General features: G+C 41.0%; 2 protein-coding genes across 2 annotated transcripts in view; one reads left to right on the top strand and one right to left on the bottom strand.

Annotated features, from left to right (window-relative positions):
• Window positions 1-417: 417 nt before the first annotated feature.
• The window catches only part of LOC106730321 (translation initiation factor IF-2-like), a 28,588-nt gene continuing 14,073 nt past the window's right edge, over window positions 418-14,932 (bottom strand). The window contains exons 3-6 of the mRNA XM_032494655.1: window positions 10,853-11,006; window positions 9,873-10,766; window positions 8,800-8,942; window positions 418-1,350 (exon numbers count right to left, since the gene is read on the bottom strand). Of these exons, the coding sequence (XP_032350546.1) occupies window positions 8,934-8,942; window positions 9,873-10,766; window positions 10,853-11,006 (1,057 nt within the window). The 3' untranslated portion in view covers window positions 418-1,350; window positions 8,800-8,933. The remainder of the gene's footprint in view (window positions 1,351-8,799; window positions 8,943-9,872; window positions 10,767-10,852; window positions 11,007-14,932) is intronic.
• Window positions 10,489-14,932, top strand: part of TTLL7 (tubulin tyrosine ligase like 7) — a 128,014-nt gene continuing 123,570 nt past the window's right edge. Inside the window, 1 exon segment of the mRNA XM_032494673.1 lies at window positions 10,489-10,620. The gene's annotated coding sequence lies outside the window, so the exon portion shown is untranslated.

Raw genomic sequence — 14,932 nt, 5'->3', positions numbered from 1 at the left:
ACTTTTCAGTTTCTTTGTCTATAAGAGAATACAGAGTAACATGGTCTCTTTATGAATTTAAATGAAGATTAAATGAAGCACTTAGTACAGTGTATCTGACTTACTGAAAATTCAGTTAAAATATATTATCATTAGCTGTCTTACCATAATAATCTACCAGACTCGTAGCCTCTCTGAATTACTTAGGTTGAATTATTTATAATTTTGTTCTGGAAATAAACTTGATAGACTGAAATCCTGTTATTAACAGATTGATTTACTAGAGTTATCAACCAGGAATGTTATAGTCTTACCTTTTTTTTTTTTTAACATTTTTTATTGATTGATAACCATTTTACAATGTTGTGTCAAATTCCAGTGTAGAGCACAATTTTTCAGTTATACATGAACATATATATATTCATTGTCACATTTTTTCCTCTGTGAGCTACCATAAGATCTTGTGTATATTTCCCCTGTGCTATAAAGTATAATCTTGTTTATCTATTCTACAATTTTGAAATCCCATCCCTTCCCACCCTCCGATTATAGTCTTGCTCTTAAATAATCAGATGTGCAAATTACAATTATAAGAAGAAAGGCATCTGTCACTGGGAGCAGCAAACAGAAAACCTTAAGCCACATCCTTGACAGAGTGAAGTGGGGTTGCACTGGGTAGGAAGGACCATGTTCCTTCTTCAAAACATTTCACTGGTGTTGGGAAATCTTGCCCAAGCCTGAAGATGACTCTCTTTGCTTGAAGACCTGACAAATTTGTAATCTCCCAAATCCAAATGTAAAATCATCGAGCCATAATCAGTAGGACCAATAGTTGAGGGTTTTAATTTTTTATCCACTTTGTTGTGATTTACTTCGAATCATTCCTTCCTTGAGTGAAAGAGGGATGGCAGTATGGGTTATAAGCTACATGAACTAGACTTTAGTCCTTTGATCCATCTTTGATTTCTTATGTTATTTTGGCAAATGGTCACATGACTCAGTTTCTTTCTCCATCAAGCTTTGATTATAAAACTGTGTTTCCTCAAACTTCAGCAGCTGTGGGTAAAAATCGAGATACATTAACTACAATTAGTATTCCTGTTTTCTTTCCCCATCTTTTCTAGGATTTCTGTCTTCTTGTAAGGTACCTTGAGTTTTACCCAGAACACTCCTGTTATTTCAGGGAGAAAAACGGGGCTGGTGAAGAGTTGCCCGAGAACTTAGGGCGCCCGGTTGTCTTAGAGCATCTGCCATTTTCCTTCCGCTCTGTTTGAGGTTCCAAAAAGCCTGTGTCTGTCACTGTCTGTGGTGCAGCTTTTCCCCAGTTTGCTGGTATTGCTGATGCCGTTACTGCCCTCAAAACGGCCACAACTGAAATTAGAGAAACAGACAAGCAGTAAGAGGCTCAAAATTCAACAAAACGGCTCCCACCCATTTTTGTCGTGGAGATCCCAATTATTACTGTTTTGTGCTTTCAATGTCTTACTGAGTCTTCAGGAAAACAGTGTTTCTCAAGCCTTTATTTCTCCCAGCCTTGAACTTGAGAGCTGGGCTGGAGCACAATGTGAGCATAAGATACCAAGCTGCACCCAAATTGTGGCACAGAGGCATGGTTATTGAAACACGTTTATGTGCCTGATTTTTTTTTTTTTTTTTTTTTGCCTTAGGATGATTTTTTTTTTTTTAAACTAGGATACTCCTCAGTCCCTCATTCAGATATATTCTTGGCAGACATTTTTCTTGTAGACAAGCCCTAACTGAGCTTCAAAGCATGCACTGCCTGGGCTCAGCCAAGAACCCTAGGTTCATTACCCTTTGTGTATTCTTTTTATAACACGAAATAGGAGTTAGAACATGTAATGATAACTAACACAGACAGTCTGGCTTTACACAGGTGGAGTCTGCAAAAGGGACAGATGACTCAGATCAAATGCCTATTTCTCCTGTCCCAATATCCCAGCACCACGTAAGAACTCCAGAACAATGATCCAGTTCCAGGGAAAATAGGGGCAGATCTTGAATTGATAGAGATGAAATTTGTTCCTGATGGAGTGAGAGACTTAAGTAAAAGTTAACATGAGTTATAGAAAAACATAGTTAGGGATAAGGGAGGTTCTGATTGTATGTTGACATGAACACAGCTCCCATTCCCGTCATCCACAGCTCTGGGCTCTCTGACTTTCAAGAGCCTGATGGCTGCTGGCTTCCACGGGAAGCTGGGTAGAACTGAAGTCTCAGTCTCTGGGGTTCCAGGAGACGGAAATTAGTCTGGTACTTCCTCCTTTATGGGAAGAGCAGCAGCAGCATCAGGGGATGTTGGGAAATGCCGGGAGGTCAGAGATCTGTAAATCTCCAGAGAGAAGATAATGTTGGCTCAGATCTTCTTACCCTCACAAGGCTAAGAAAAAGCTGTGCAGGAAGCCTGGGTCTCCCTAGTCCTCAGGTTGTGGGAGGACCTGGGGACCCGAGAGCAGGGTAGGGACTTCCTTCAAGACAGGAAGCAGGGACTGGCAGCCTCTTCTTTAAATCACAGGTCCCTGTAGATAGACATAGCTTCATCTTCCACGGTCTGTGAGACTCCAGTCATTTAGCATCTGAGCTCCAATGAGTTGACATAGAAAAATGACCCATCCGGTAGCTGAGAGGAGAGCAGTCATCAGGACAGACACGCCTCTGATGGAGCACTGCGGACGGAGATGGTGACATCTTGAATTGACATTCAAGATCAGTATAAAAAATTCTTCCTGGAATTGAAAACACATGGCTTCCGAAATAAAAAATTCAGGAGAAGAATTGAAGGAGAGGATAGTCTTTAGTGAAAGCTGAATCAGTGTTTCTGAAAAATCAAGTGCTAAGAAATATCTCAAAGCATAAAGCAAAGCAAGGTGAACCACAGAATGAAAAGGAAGTCAGTCCCAACTGACTTAACATGTATGGACTCTCAAAGGGAGAAGAAAGAACAAATGGAGGTAAGGCACTAATTAAAAATAATCAGAATAAAAATTTTCCTACTTTAGGACCCAAGTCTGATAAAATTCCTCAATGCAAAGGATATGGGGGAAAAATCTCACAAGTTTCCAAGCACTTATGAATGAATTAGCTACAAAAAAAAAAAAAAAATCAGGCAGTCTTATTTGTAACAATGGAAGCTAGAAACAAGAACGAACTAGTAACTGTTGATCACTGTCAGAATAGGATCATCAACCAAGGAACTCAATACCTGGACAAGATAGGATTCACCGCTCAGCATGAAGGAAAGATTATATGAAGATTCACAAGAAAGAGTTTACTGCGTATGTACTTCATCAGAGATAAATCTATAAGAAAAGATTTTAACCAAACAAGACACAGACCAATAGAAATCTCAAGATGGAAAAAGATGGTGAGAGAAGCAGAACTGGAGGATGGGAGAGAAAGAACGTGGAAAGAGGAAGAAAGTGAAAGTACTCGAAAAGATATATCAGAAAGGAAAAGAGGAAATATAGAATCTTGGTAAGGAAAATCGTATCTTGCTCTCACATACCATCTGACGTACCGTCACCAGTCCAGTAATACAGTCTGCCTATGAGAACAAGAGAAGGGAAGATAACCTTTTATGAAAAAAATTAAAAATCAGTAGAACATACAAATAAACAACGGGAAAGAGGAATGAATAAAACTTGATCTGATAAGCCAGCATAAAGAAAGTAAAGGGAGAATAACATGGTTTGATAAATAAGTGAAAAATAATATGGAAAGAATAAAGTGGTGCATAGCAGCCTCACACAAAACGTGACTGGACTCAAATTCTCTTTTTAAACAAGTCTGCTGGATTTAGTTTTTTAAAAAAGAGCAGATTTTTGCTCTTTGCAAAATACATACTTAAAATACAGTAATAAAAGGGATTTGAAAATAAAAGAACCATAAAAACCAAAACCACACCAAATGAAGCATTGGAAATGCACAGAAAGACATCAAGAGAGGCAATATTAACAGCAGACAAAGTGGAGTGGAAGGTTAAAAGCACTAAACAGGATAAGCACAGACGTTATTGATCAGATACACTATTTTTAGCAAAATAAGAAACTACACAAATAAAACTCTTAGGACTACAAGGGACATTATATTTTTATTGAAGAAATGAAAGAACATGACAAAAATGCAATTGTACTGAGTTTTTCAGTCTATCTCCCAGAACTGGAATAATTTAATAGACCACCCCCCCCAAAAAAAGCTATGGAGAGGACATAGAGGAAATGAATAATGCAATCTATGAACTTGATTTAATATATTAATATAGAACAGTTTCTGTCTTGAATAGGATATATATATATATATATAAATATTTCTGTAGAACTTTTATAAAAATGAGTAATGTTCTCAACCAAAAAGAAAACCGTAATAAATTCAAAGTAGAGAGCTTACAGGTTATAGTCTCTCATCACAGTCCTATAACGTTAATTGGAAACTAAAAAATATGCAAGTGAGTAAGTCTGGTATGAAAGAAAAAATTAAAGAAGTGTTTCAGTCCCTCTGGCCTGTTATTACAAAATATCCCAGATTGGGTGGCTTATAATAACAGCAGAAATTTATTTCTCACAGTTCTGGAAGCTGAAGGTTTACTATAAAGGGGAACTTCTGGTAGGGGGTTCTCTTCCTGGTTCATAGAAGGTGTGTTTTCTCACTGTGTCCTCACATGGTAGAAGGGGCCTAGGGATCCTCTGGAACCCCTTTTATAAAAGCACTAATCTCCACTCATGAGGGATCCACCCTCAGAACTTAAGCATCTTCCAAAGGCCCCACTTCTTAACATTGTCATCTTTGGGGGTTAGGATTTCAACATACGAATTTAGGAAGGGATACAGATATTCAGACTATAAAAAAGACAACATGAAAATGCCTAGAAGCAATGGAAAAGCACACACTTTATACTAAAACAATGGGGAACAGCAAAACTGAACTCAGAGGAAAATGTGTTGCCCTTGACTATGGAAGCAGAAAGGTAAAAAGAAAGGAATTAAGTACTTATCTTAGTGAATCCAAGTCAGAACAACATCAACAAAAACAAAACAAAAGAAACTTTGAAGAAAGAATTAATATTGTTAAAAGCTGAAATTTTTAAAATGGATAAAATAGCAGAAAAGAAAAATAAATTTAAAGATTGATTCTTCCAAAAGACTAATGAAATAGGTAAACACCATGTGTGCCTGATAAGGAAAAGAGAACACAATAAAAAATACACAAATTAATAATGTGAAAGCAGGGACGAACTTAGAAGAATTCCAAGTAAATTGTAACTGTGATTCTAGAATAGTATTAAAAAAAATAAAACCTAGAAGAAATGAACACTTTCCTAGGAAAATATACATTATCATAAAAGAGACAAGTAAAAACTTTGAACAGACCAATTAGCGTAGAAGAGATTTGAAAAGTGATAAATGATCTCCTGTTGCAAATGGCAGCAGGCAGATGGATTCACAGCTGAATTTTTAATCTGACCATTAAGGAATAGATAATTCCAATATTATTTAAACTATTGTGGGTCTTGGGTTGAAAGTTCTCCGGGTTAATTTTATGGAGCCAGAATGCCTCCTAAACCAAAGCCAAAGCAGGAAAGCGACAACAATGAATAAAAGTGCGTCTATGACTATAAATGCCAAATGTTTAAATAATATATTAGAGAATATAACAGAGGAATGAATCAAACGAGTAATACACTATGACCAAACAGGCTTTATCTGAGGAATGAAAGGGCAGTTCAATTCCAGGAAGCCTATCTACATACTGATTACATTAAAAATTAAAGGGAAAAAACTCCAGCCATTATCAATAGATGGTGAAAAGACATCAGATAAAGGTCAAGCAACCAATTCCAAGGGAAAAGTGAAGCAAAACAGGAACAGAAGGAAGTTACTTATATATTAAAGAAAAGCACACTAATAAACACTATCTTAAATGGCAGAAAATAAACCTTTCATTAACATCAGACATCAGAGAGGCATCACTGTAACCACTTGTACTGGTGATTCTACCAAATGTAAATAAAATAACAGGCACAGATAATGGGAAAGGAGATAAAGTTCCTGGTGCTGATAAAATGACTGTTTTTTTAGGAAACCCAAAAGACTTTCACGAAAAAACAATTAGTAAGAGAATCTGATGTGTTGAATATAAAATAAATTATACAAGTAACCAATCTCTCTCTATTTAGGCAAAAGCACTTTAAGAAGTAAATGGGAAGGATATTTCATTCAAAAGACAAGTGCTAGAAAATAATTTGGTTTAAATTTAGTAAGATAGGTGCCAACATGTATGAACAAAACTATAAAAATATTCTTGGGAAATGAAAGACAAAATATAAACAAATGGAAAATCTTGGATGGAATGATTTATTGTTACAAATATGCCAATTCTCCAGAAATTAATACATAAGTTTAATGCTGCTCTAATTAGACTCTTCTTTTCTCACATAAAATACCATATAATAATTGCATTAAATAATTGAAAAAAGCCTTAAGTTCCAAGTATCTACATATAACAGTAGTTGTGAATGAGTATAATCTTCAACCTAAGGTTTCTGAAGAATTTTCAGAATGATCAAAACAATACTGAAAAAGGCTCTAAACGATTTAATAAATACATTTCTATACAATAAATGTGGAATTATGTATCATAGGTTTTAAATGCCAGTGTCCTATTTCCTTCTCAATAATTGGTGGGGTTAAGGGGTACATCTGATACTGGATGTTTTTGTGAGCCCCACCACCTTGTTCTTGCTCTGAAGCACTGGTCAGACTTGGTTGTGCATTAGAATCACCTATGGTGCTCCATAAGAATACAGATGCCAGGGTCTTACCTAAGCATTACTACAATCAGAACCTATAGCAGAAGTGTAGAAATCACTGGCCAAGTCCCTGCTGCAATGATCACTTCTTGTTTCTGGTTTCTTGTCTGAGCACCGAAACCTGACAGTTACCCAATGTTCCACTGAAACATCCTATAGAAGAGGGTACTCCGTGTTTCCATTCAGAGAACTATCATTTAAATCCTCTTTGTAAGAAATGATTCATTTCCTTTTAAAATTGAGTGTTAAAAATAGATTTGAAAAAACAAATAGAAAATAGATTTGCAATGTGCAAGTTCCTTTCTGTGTAACAGGAGGGAGTAAAAGAGTAATGTCAAGTATTGACTTGAGTTTAAAACCTGGCTTTGCTTCTTTCTAGCTGTGTTACCTTTGACAAATTAACTGTTAAGTATATTCATCTAAGAAAATGAAGATAAAAATAGTACTTCACATGAATATAGTATTTACCTTAAAAATACTAATGATTTAAAAAGTGTTAGCTAAAAGCAAATGAACAGAAATAACACTATTAAATACTCTCCTCAGTAAGAGTAACTTGCATGGTCACTGTCACCAAACACCTTAGTATGGGCCAACACACAGTAGGTACTTACTATTCTTGAATCAAGGTTCAACATGGTTTGGCTCACACTGTAGTTTTATCAAAAGTACTACGTATTTTTTTCCCTCTAACTTTCTTCTTATCAGTATCATTTAATATGTGATATCATTTGAATGTCCCCGAGTGATGCTAGTTTGTGAATGCAGATGAATTCACCTTAATATCACTGGGTAAATAAGTTTTAACAATCATCTTAAGTTTAACAATCATTTCCTCCACCCAGGCTCCATCATTTAGGACAGGAAATCTTCAGTTGTGTCTCCCAGAGACTCAGGAACAACTCCACTTGTGTTCTACTGCCTTGTTCTCCTTGTTCAAGTTACCTTGACCCTCTATTGGGCACCAGTGTCCTTTATGAGAATATGCCTTCTCTGGGCAGAGCCCTTCCTTACTGTTGACTGAGGCGCACGGAGGTCTGTGGCAGACTCGGGTGAGAGAAGGACCCTCCCTCCAGCTCAGTGCTGTACCTTGTCATCAAAGCCCAAAGTAATACTTCTTAAACCTGAAATCCTATGGTCATTTGCGAAAATGATTCCTCAGTTTCTGGCCCTAACTTCTTTCCCCAAGGGGCTCAAAACCTTTCAAAGACTCTGTGGGAGAGCAGGGAACGCAGACACAGCACCACATCCCTCGATTCCTTTTGACAGTTTCTCAAGGCCACTGGCACAAAATTTCCCTTCCTTTTTTACTCAGAAACACAGGCTCCAAGAATGTCAATGTATACAAATAGATGGCCAGCCTATCAGGTTTATAACTGATGCAGTTCTAAATCCCAGTTTGGTCTCAGGTGGACCACGGAAGACCTTAGCCTCCTTTCTTATATGCCTGTCAACTAGACAGAGAATTTGAATTCAAAAGGCATCTCATCTACTCCAATTCTGTCCCTTTATTGTCTCCTTTGAAAGTGAAATAGCTGCGCATAGAGAGAAGAACCACACATTTCTGAGGCAGCGGCCATCCTGGCCGAGTCACAGCTCCCTGACTCCACTGGGGACCGAGTGCCCTGCTCCTCAGCAACACAGGGCTCTGGGGATTTCTGTTGTGCAGGGACTGAGAACCAACATCCATACTAAAAGTTAACATAGTAACAATGGTGCAACGTAAGGTTAACACTTCGGTTTCACTCCTTACTTCTCGAAAGGCTTCCTTAGGGTGATGTGAAAGTTATTAACGCCCTGTTAACTTTTAAAAATTCTGACAAGGGGTATAAGGCCCATCAGGCCCATTTAAAAGCTCTTGCTCCTTCCTGGGATTGGAAGAATGAGTGTATAGTGTAACAGAGTAGCAACTGTTTAGGTGACGCGTAAAGTGCTATGCAACGTAAGTAATCATGTAAAAATGGTTCACAAAAAGATAATGAAGAATTCCTCCTCACCTTCGCCCGACGGTATTCGCGCACGTTGGAAATTGATGTTTCCAGGCTGGCTCTGGATGAAGTCCGACCTCTTCTCTCTGCTTTCTATTCCTAACCTCAGGTCCGCCTTAGATACTGAAGTGTCCTCTTCTCCACTATGAAACCTAGTTTTCACAAAGGAAGGATAAACAAACTCACATTCAAGTGCCAGTCATGGATGTGGTAAGACCTAGCCTGTGTTTCCCAGAGGCACTGAAGTGGAAAGGCACTAGTCAAAAACTCCAGACTTGCAATGCTCACTCTGCCACTCAGTCTATGACATGTGAACCCAGCACAACAAACTCTTTGAGACCAGTTTGTCTTTTTAAAAAATAGCAACAATATTACCATTTTCACAGGAGTTTTTCAAAGAATAAATGAAGGAATAGAACTGGAAACACTCTCAGTACATGGTGTATGGTCCACAGCAGGTACTCAGTTTATGTGAACAAAATCATGTTAGTTCACTCAAAAGAGAACAAAACCTTAACTGAGAGAAAATGGCTTTTAACTGTGGAATTTTATACTGTTTGGGAGGCATTTGTAGGACCTTTTCTTGGGCTCCCTTAAATCTTATTTTATAGGTAGTTGCCAACTTTTTTTTTTCTTTCGATAAGGAAAACAATACACTTGTCTAGATCTCCATCATGGTCTGAAACGAACCTGTGTAAGCCTGTTTGTGACAGGCGCAGGGCCCACAAAAGTACTTTCACAAAAGTCTACGGGACGTCACGTGTGGGGCGGCTTTTTCCAGTTTTATAAAGTTCATTCCACGTGAGGACATGCTTCCCTCCCCATTCCCAAGACACTAACCTGTAAAATAGCGAACAATGAACCCGAAATAGCCTTGAATTTCTGTAATCATCCTTTACAGATCTATATGTTAAAACCGTTTCCTAAACCTACATTTTCCAACTACTGTGGTTCAACCTTTGAGGAGCAATAACTCTGTGATTCCCAACGGTCCCTCACTCGCCCGAATCTACAAAGCGCCTACAGGAGGGGGTCCCCCTTGATTTCATTTGCTAACTTTCAAGCTGGCCTTGGATAAATACCCTTTTTCCTTTGCTCCACAGAGATGCTTGGATAAAAGGGCTGAAGAGTCCCTTCAAGGACCCGCTCGGTTCGGTGGTGAGACGTCGGCCGTAAGCTCTGAGCCGGGCCGGCGCCCCCGGGCCCGCGCCGGGGCGGGAGGCGCGCAAGGGCAGGGCTCCGGCCAGCGCCCTTTCGCATCTCCTGCGGAGGGGACACCGCCCAGGCGCCCGCGTTGCTAGGTCCTCTGTTTGCCGGGTTCTAAAGGAGCCCGGAGCGGGACCAAGGCAAACCCGGAGGGGGGCCCAGAAAAGCTGAAGCACTGTCTCCGTCACCAGCCAGGAAAAGCGGCCCCTCCCCGGTTGGTCCCTCCGGCCCCCAGGCCCCCCCCGGCGCGGGGGTGGGGGGAGGTGGGGCGCCGAGGGGCCCCCCGGCCCTTGGCTCCTCCCAACCGTCGCCGGTCCCCGGCGTCCTCGCTCCCACTCGGCTCCGCACGCCGCGCACCCCCGGTCGCCGCCCGCGAATGGTCTGGCCCGTCGGTCGCCTCCACCCCCTTCGGCAGCGACAGCTGCTCCAGCTGCTCCGGGTCGAGCGCCGGCGCCCCGAGCTGCGGCAGCCGCGGGTGGTGGGCGGGCGGAGGGGAGCCCCGGAGCAGCGGCGCAGGCGGCCGGGCCCGGGGTGGCGGCCGCGGGAAGCGGGGAAGCGCGGGCGGCGCGGAGGGACCGCTCGCCGCGGGCAGGCGAGGACCCGGGCTGGGCTGTCCTCGCCCCGGTGAGTACCTGCTGCCCGATCCTCCCAGACCCCCTTGCTCTGTCCCCACGCCCCCGAGGTCTCGGCCGCCGCCGGGACGGCCACTGCCCTAGGGACGCCGGCGCCCGCGGGAGCGGCAGGGGCGCGGGGAGCTGCTGCTGTTGGTGCTAATGATTCAGCACCATTCGTGCCCTGAGGGATTCGGACAGGATGGGGGAGGGAGAGGGGGCGAGGGCAGTTGCTGGGCTCTCACCTCTGCTTCTAGGTTCCAGATGAGCGACCCGGGCGGGTGGGGTCGGGTGGGGTGAGCCAGGTGGCTCCGCTGGCTGCTTCTGTGATTCCGTCCTTTTCCCACATCGCGGTACAAACCTCCCGGAGTGTGCGGTGCAACGTTCAGCGAGTCAGATCTGTGTCTTTTTCGCACATGCGAGTGAGATCTAGGGCCCTTTTCTGTACCTGTCACTTTCTCTACTGTTTGCTACTTTGAATGCATCATTCGTGCCACCGTCCCCTGGGTTTTACATCGCGTTGCATTCCCCCGCTGATGTCTGAGAAAGATGCTGTTTGCAAGCTGTATTCAGAGTGGGTTTGATTGGTCTTGGCATAGTAGGAAAAGATTTAAAAGGAGGTAGGATATAATACTTTCATAGCCCAGGCTTCACTTTTGTATATATTATTTCATTAAATCATGACAACAACTCAGAACCAAATGAGAAAATTGAAAAGCAGGAAGTTAAATTACCTGCTCAAGGTCACAGAACAGGGATTTAGATCCAAGTCCCCCTGACCCCAAAGCCCATGGGCCTTCCTCTGGATTAAGGAGCTGTGTGTCCAAGTTGTGTGTACATATATGTCATCTACTACATATTAAACATAGAATTAACTTTCACAGAGCTAATTTCAAACAACAACCTGTAAACTTCCTGTATATGGAATATTTGTTCTGTTAATATAAAAGTAGGAGTGGTCTTTGAATTATGTGAAAAAAAAAAAACAAACCCTGTTTTCTTAGAAAGCATATGCCAAAAAATAATCTCTGGACAACACTGCAGAGGACAGCGAGGTCATAGAAGGAGAGGTTCAACACATTTTTGGCAGTGATAGATGGTGGATGCTTGAATGTTGGAGAAATCTTTTAGGAAAGTAAAGGAAATCTGGAAATTTTTTTAACTTTAGGGAAACATTTGCAGTAAGAACAGTTTCTTAGTTCGTGGGGTGTGTGACTGAGCTGTTTTTATAGGGTGTGTCATCCCATGATAGGGTGACAGATAAACTCTGGCTGATAATGTTATTTGATTCATTACGGCTCTGTGATTTGGCATAGGAGGTGATTACTCCATTTTATAGATGAAGGAACTGAAATACAGAGAAGGTTCAGGATTACACAGCCAGCAAGTGGTGGAATCTGGACAAGCATTGACTCTTAGAAAAATTATGTGTGTTGCAGCAAAGTGTAGTTCTGTGTATTGGGAAAGTGTATTGATTTGTTTTTACCCTGCCCTTCAGAGTCAACAGTTATATTGACTTTTGTATGCTCTTTCTGCAAAAATAATGGATGCTAGGTATTTCTTTGTTTCTTGCTTGGCCATTTGATTTGCTTTCATTTATGATTTATGTATTTTCTCCTAAGATGTGCAGTTCTTATTGATGGCTCAGGAGGCAGGTTGCTATAGTACAAATCCTCATTATCTCCAAGTACTGGAACAGTATATGATGGCAGACAGAAACATAATCATCTTAGACCATCACTTCCAGAGCAGTGAACCATTTGCATTGGAGAATTCTTTTTTTTTTTTAAGTTAATGAAGATATTGATAGACTAAAGTCATAAAATGGAGGCACAAATTTTACATTTGTTGTTCAGACAAGACTATTAAGAGAGGTAGGGTCCTGAGACAAGTCTTAAGTTTGAACCTCAGTGAGGCATCTTGTGGTCCAATCTGTTTAATCTCAAAAGGGACAGCAGAATTCGTATGAATGAATTAGCGAAATTACAATCCCACTACTATTAAAAAGAAAGAAAAGTGCATATCCTAGTGATGGAGGGTCAGCAGGAACATTTTAAAACAGAGGCAACACATTTTATTTAGATAACATCACAGAGTATGGATAATACGAACCTGGCTTTAGAGCTGTATTGTCTCTCTCTGTTTCTTTCTCTCTCTGTATGTATGTGTTTGTCAAATGACTATTGTCTGCAGACCATCTAAATTCTTGATTTCAAGGAACTTAAAAGTCTAGCTGGGGAGATATTTATTTACATACGAGTAATTAACAAAATAGAATTGGCTTAATATCACTAAAGATGGTGCAGACTTAAGTGCCACATCAACACCTTAAGAAGGAGAAATAGTAACAACTGGGACCGTAAGAGGATCAGGAAAGTCTTCATGGATGGAAGTGAATTAAATCACCCTCTGAGAGATGGGAAAGTTTCCAAATGTAAAGTGAAAGCCTGATGAAGAGGTTCAGCTGAGAAGTGGTCATATACTGTTTGAATACATGGTGACAAATTATGAAGGACCTTGCATTTCAGGCAGTGAAATCTGGTAACCATAGATAACTAGTGTAGATCACTGAGCAAACCAAGTTTCTCTTTGCCTGATCTTGCTCATATTTTCCATATTCTGTGCTCCAAGTGCCCTTCCAGAAAATGTTATATTTTCTGGGTACTGATAATGAAAAGGACTAAATCCAGAAAGTTTTCTAAGCAAATAAGATTTTTCCTCTTCCAGCGAAGCTTGCCTTTTAAAAAGCTTCCTTGCTTCCATTACAGTGTTACAATTTGGAAACTAAGACTATAAAAGGAAAAAAAAATCACCCTAATCTTGCTAACTAAAGACAACCAATATTAATATATTGAATTGTTTCATTCCATTCTTTTTTCCGTGCACACCATGTGGTGTATGTAAGTCTTATATATTTTTACTTTATATTTTATAATGTTAATTTTCTCTTAATTACAATTGGACAGTGAACATTTAAAATGCCTACATAATTTTCCATTAGGTAGAGGTACCGTAAATTCCTAATCACTCCTCATTGTCACTGTATTTTTGGATGATAATAACACTATGATGAACATCTTTGTTCATGAGCTCTTTTCAATGTTTTAGAAAATAGTTCCTTAGGGTAGAGCCTCAGAAATAAAATTTCTGGGTTAAAAGGTATGAGTTCTTAGTTTGATTTTTCAAAAAATTGAGATATATTGACATATTATATCAGTTTCAGGTACAACATAGTGATTCAATATTTGTATATGTTGCAAAATGATCACCACAGAAGTCTAGGTACCATCCATCACCGCATGTAGCTATAAATTTTTTTGTGATGCTTAGTACTTTGACTATTTTGTGCAAGTGTTAAAACTACTGGATTCTGTATGTTCTCTTTGGAGTATTTGCACATTAGGTGTAGGATCTTTGCATATTGATAATTAGTAACACTCCTGTCTGTGGCTCCTCAGATTATACTGTCTCAGGCAAACTTGTCTTTTGATTAGAAAGATTAGTCAAATCGTGAGTACTGAGAGAAAGGCAGGCAGTTGGAGCCACTGAAGAGAGAAGACGTAAATAGTGTTGGAGAACAAGAGGTGTGGAGAGAGTGAGCAAGATTTCGTAGTCAGAACCACTTTCTGGTCCTAGTGTTGTGTTTGTGGATCTCAACCCTCTCCTTTCCTCTGCCCTTCCCTTAGGAATCCAGCCCCATCCTCCACATAATATCTGTCTCCTTCAGACCTCAGCTTCTAACCCCCTCCTGTATCAGGTTCCCTGCTGTCCAGCTTCAGGATCCTGGCAACGCAAGGCGTATGAACTCACTCTTGCACTGCAATTTAGAGAATGGACATAGGTGAGGGCAGGAATTCCATCTCTCCTCCATCTCTCAGCAGAAGCCCCGGAGCAGCGTGTGGTGGACATTGAAGGCTCCCTCCCCCTCCCCTGGGCACATTACCAGAGATGGCCTTTGAGAACAGCGGCCACTGGGAGATGCCTAACATGGCCAGCATCCCCTCCCTGCATTCCATGCTCCCTCCCCTCGTTCTATCTCTCGACCAGAGGAAAGTCCCCCATCAGTGAGAAAGTTGCAGGGACACACGACACTGCCTCCTTGAACAGGTTCATTGGCCAGGCCTCTGACTTGCTCCCCCAGGCTCTCGCCTGGGTTTCCTCTGGGTCCCACCCTCTCTCTCCTTGGCATTTGAGTGGGAAACCTCTGAGGCAGGGAGGCCATTAAGTGTCTCTGAGAAGCAATGGAAGGAGAGTCAGGGATAGGAAGGTGCCTGGAGGGCACAAGGAAGGAGCTGAGAGGCTGGTACTTGTAAGGTATCATCAGT

This window comes from Camelus ferus, chromosome 13 (genome assembly GCF_009834535.1).
Source record: "Camelus ferus isolate YT-003-E chromosome 13, BCGSAC_Cfer_1.0, whole genome shotgun sequence".
NCBI classification, from domain to species: Eukaryota; Metazoa; Chordata; class Mammalia; order Artiodactyla; family Camelidae; genus Camelus; species Camelus ferus.
Note: the sequence above shows the minus strand (reverse complement) of the source record. Positions and strands in the feature narration are given on the sequence as shown.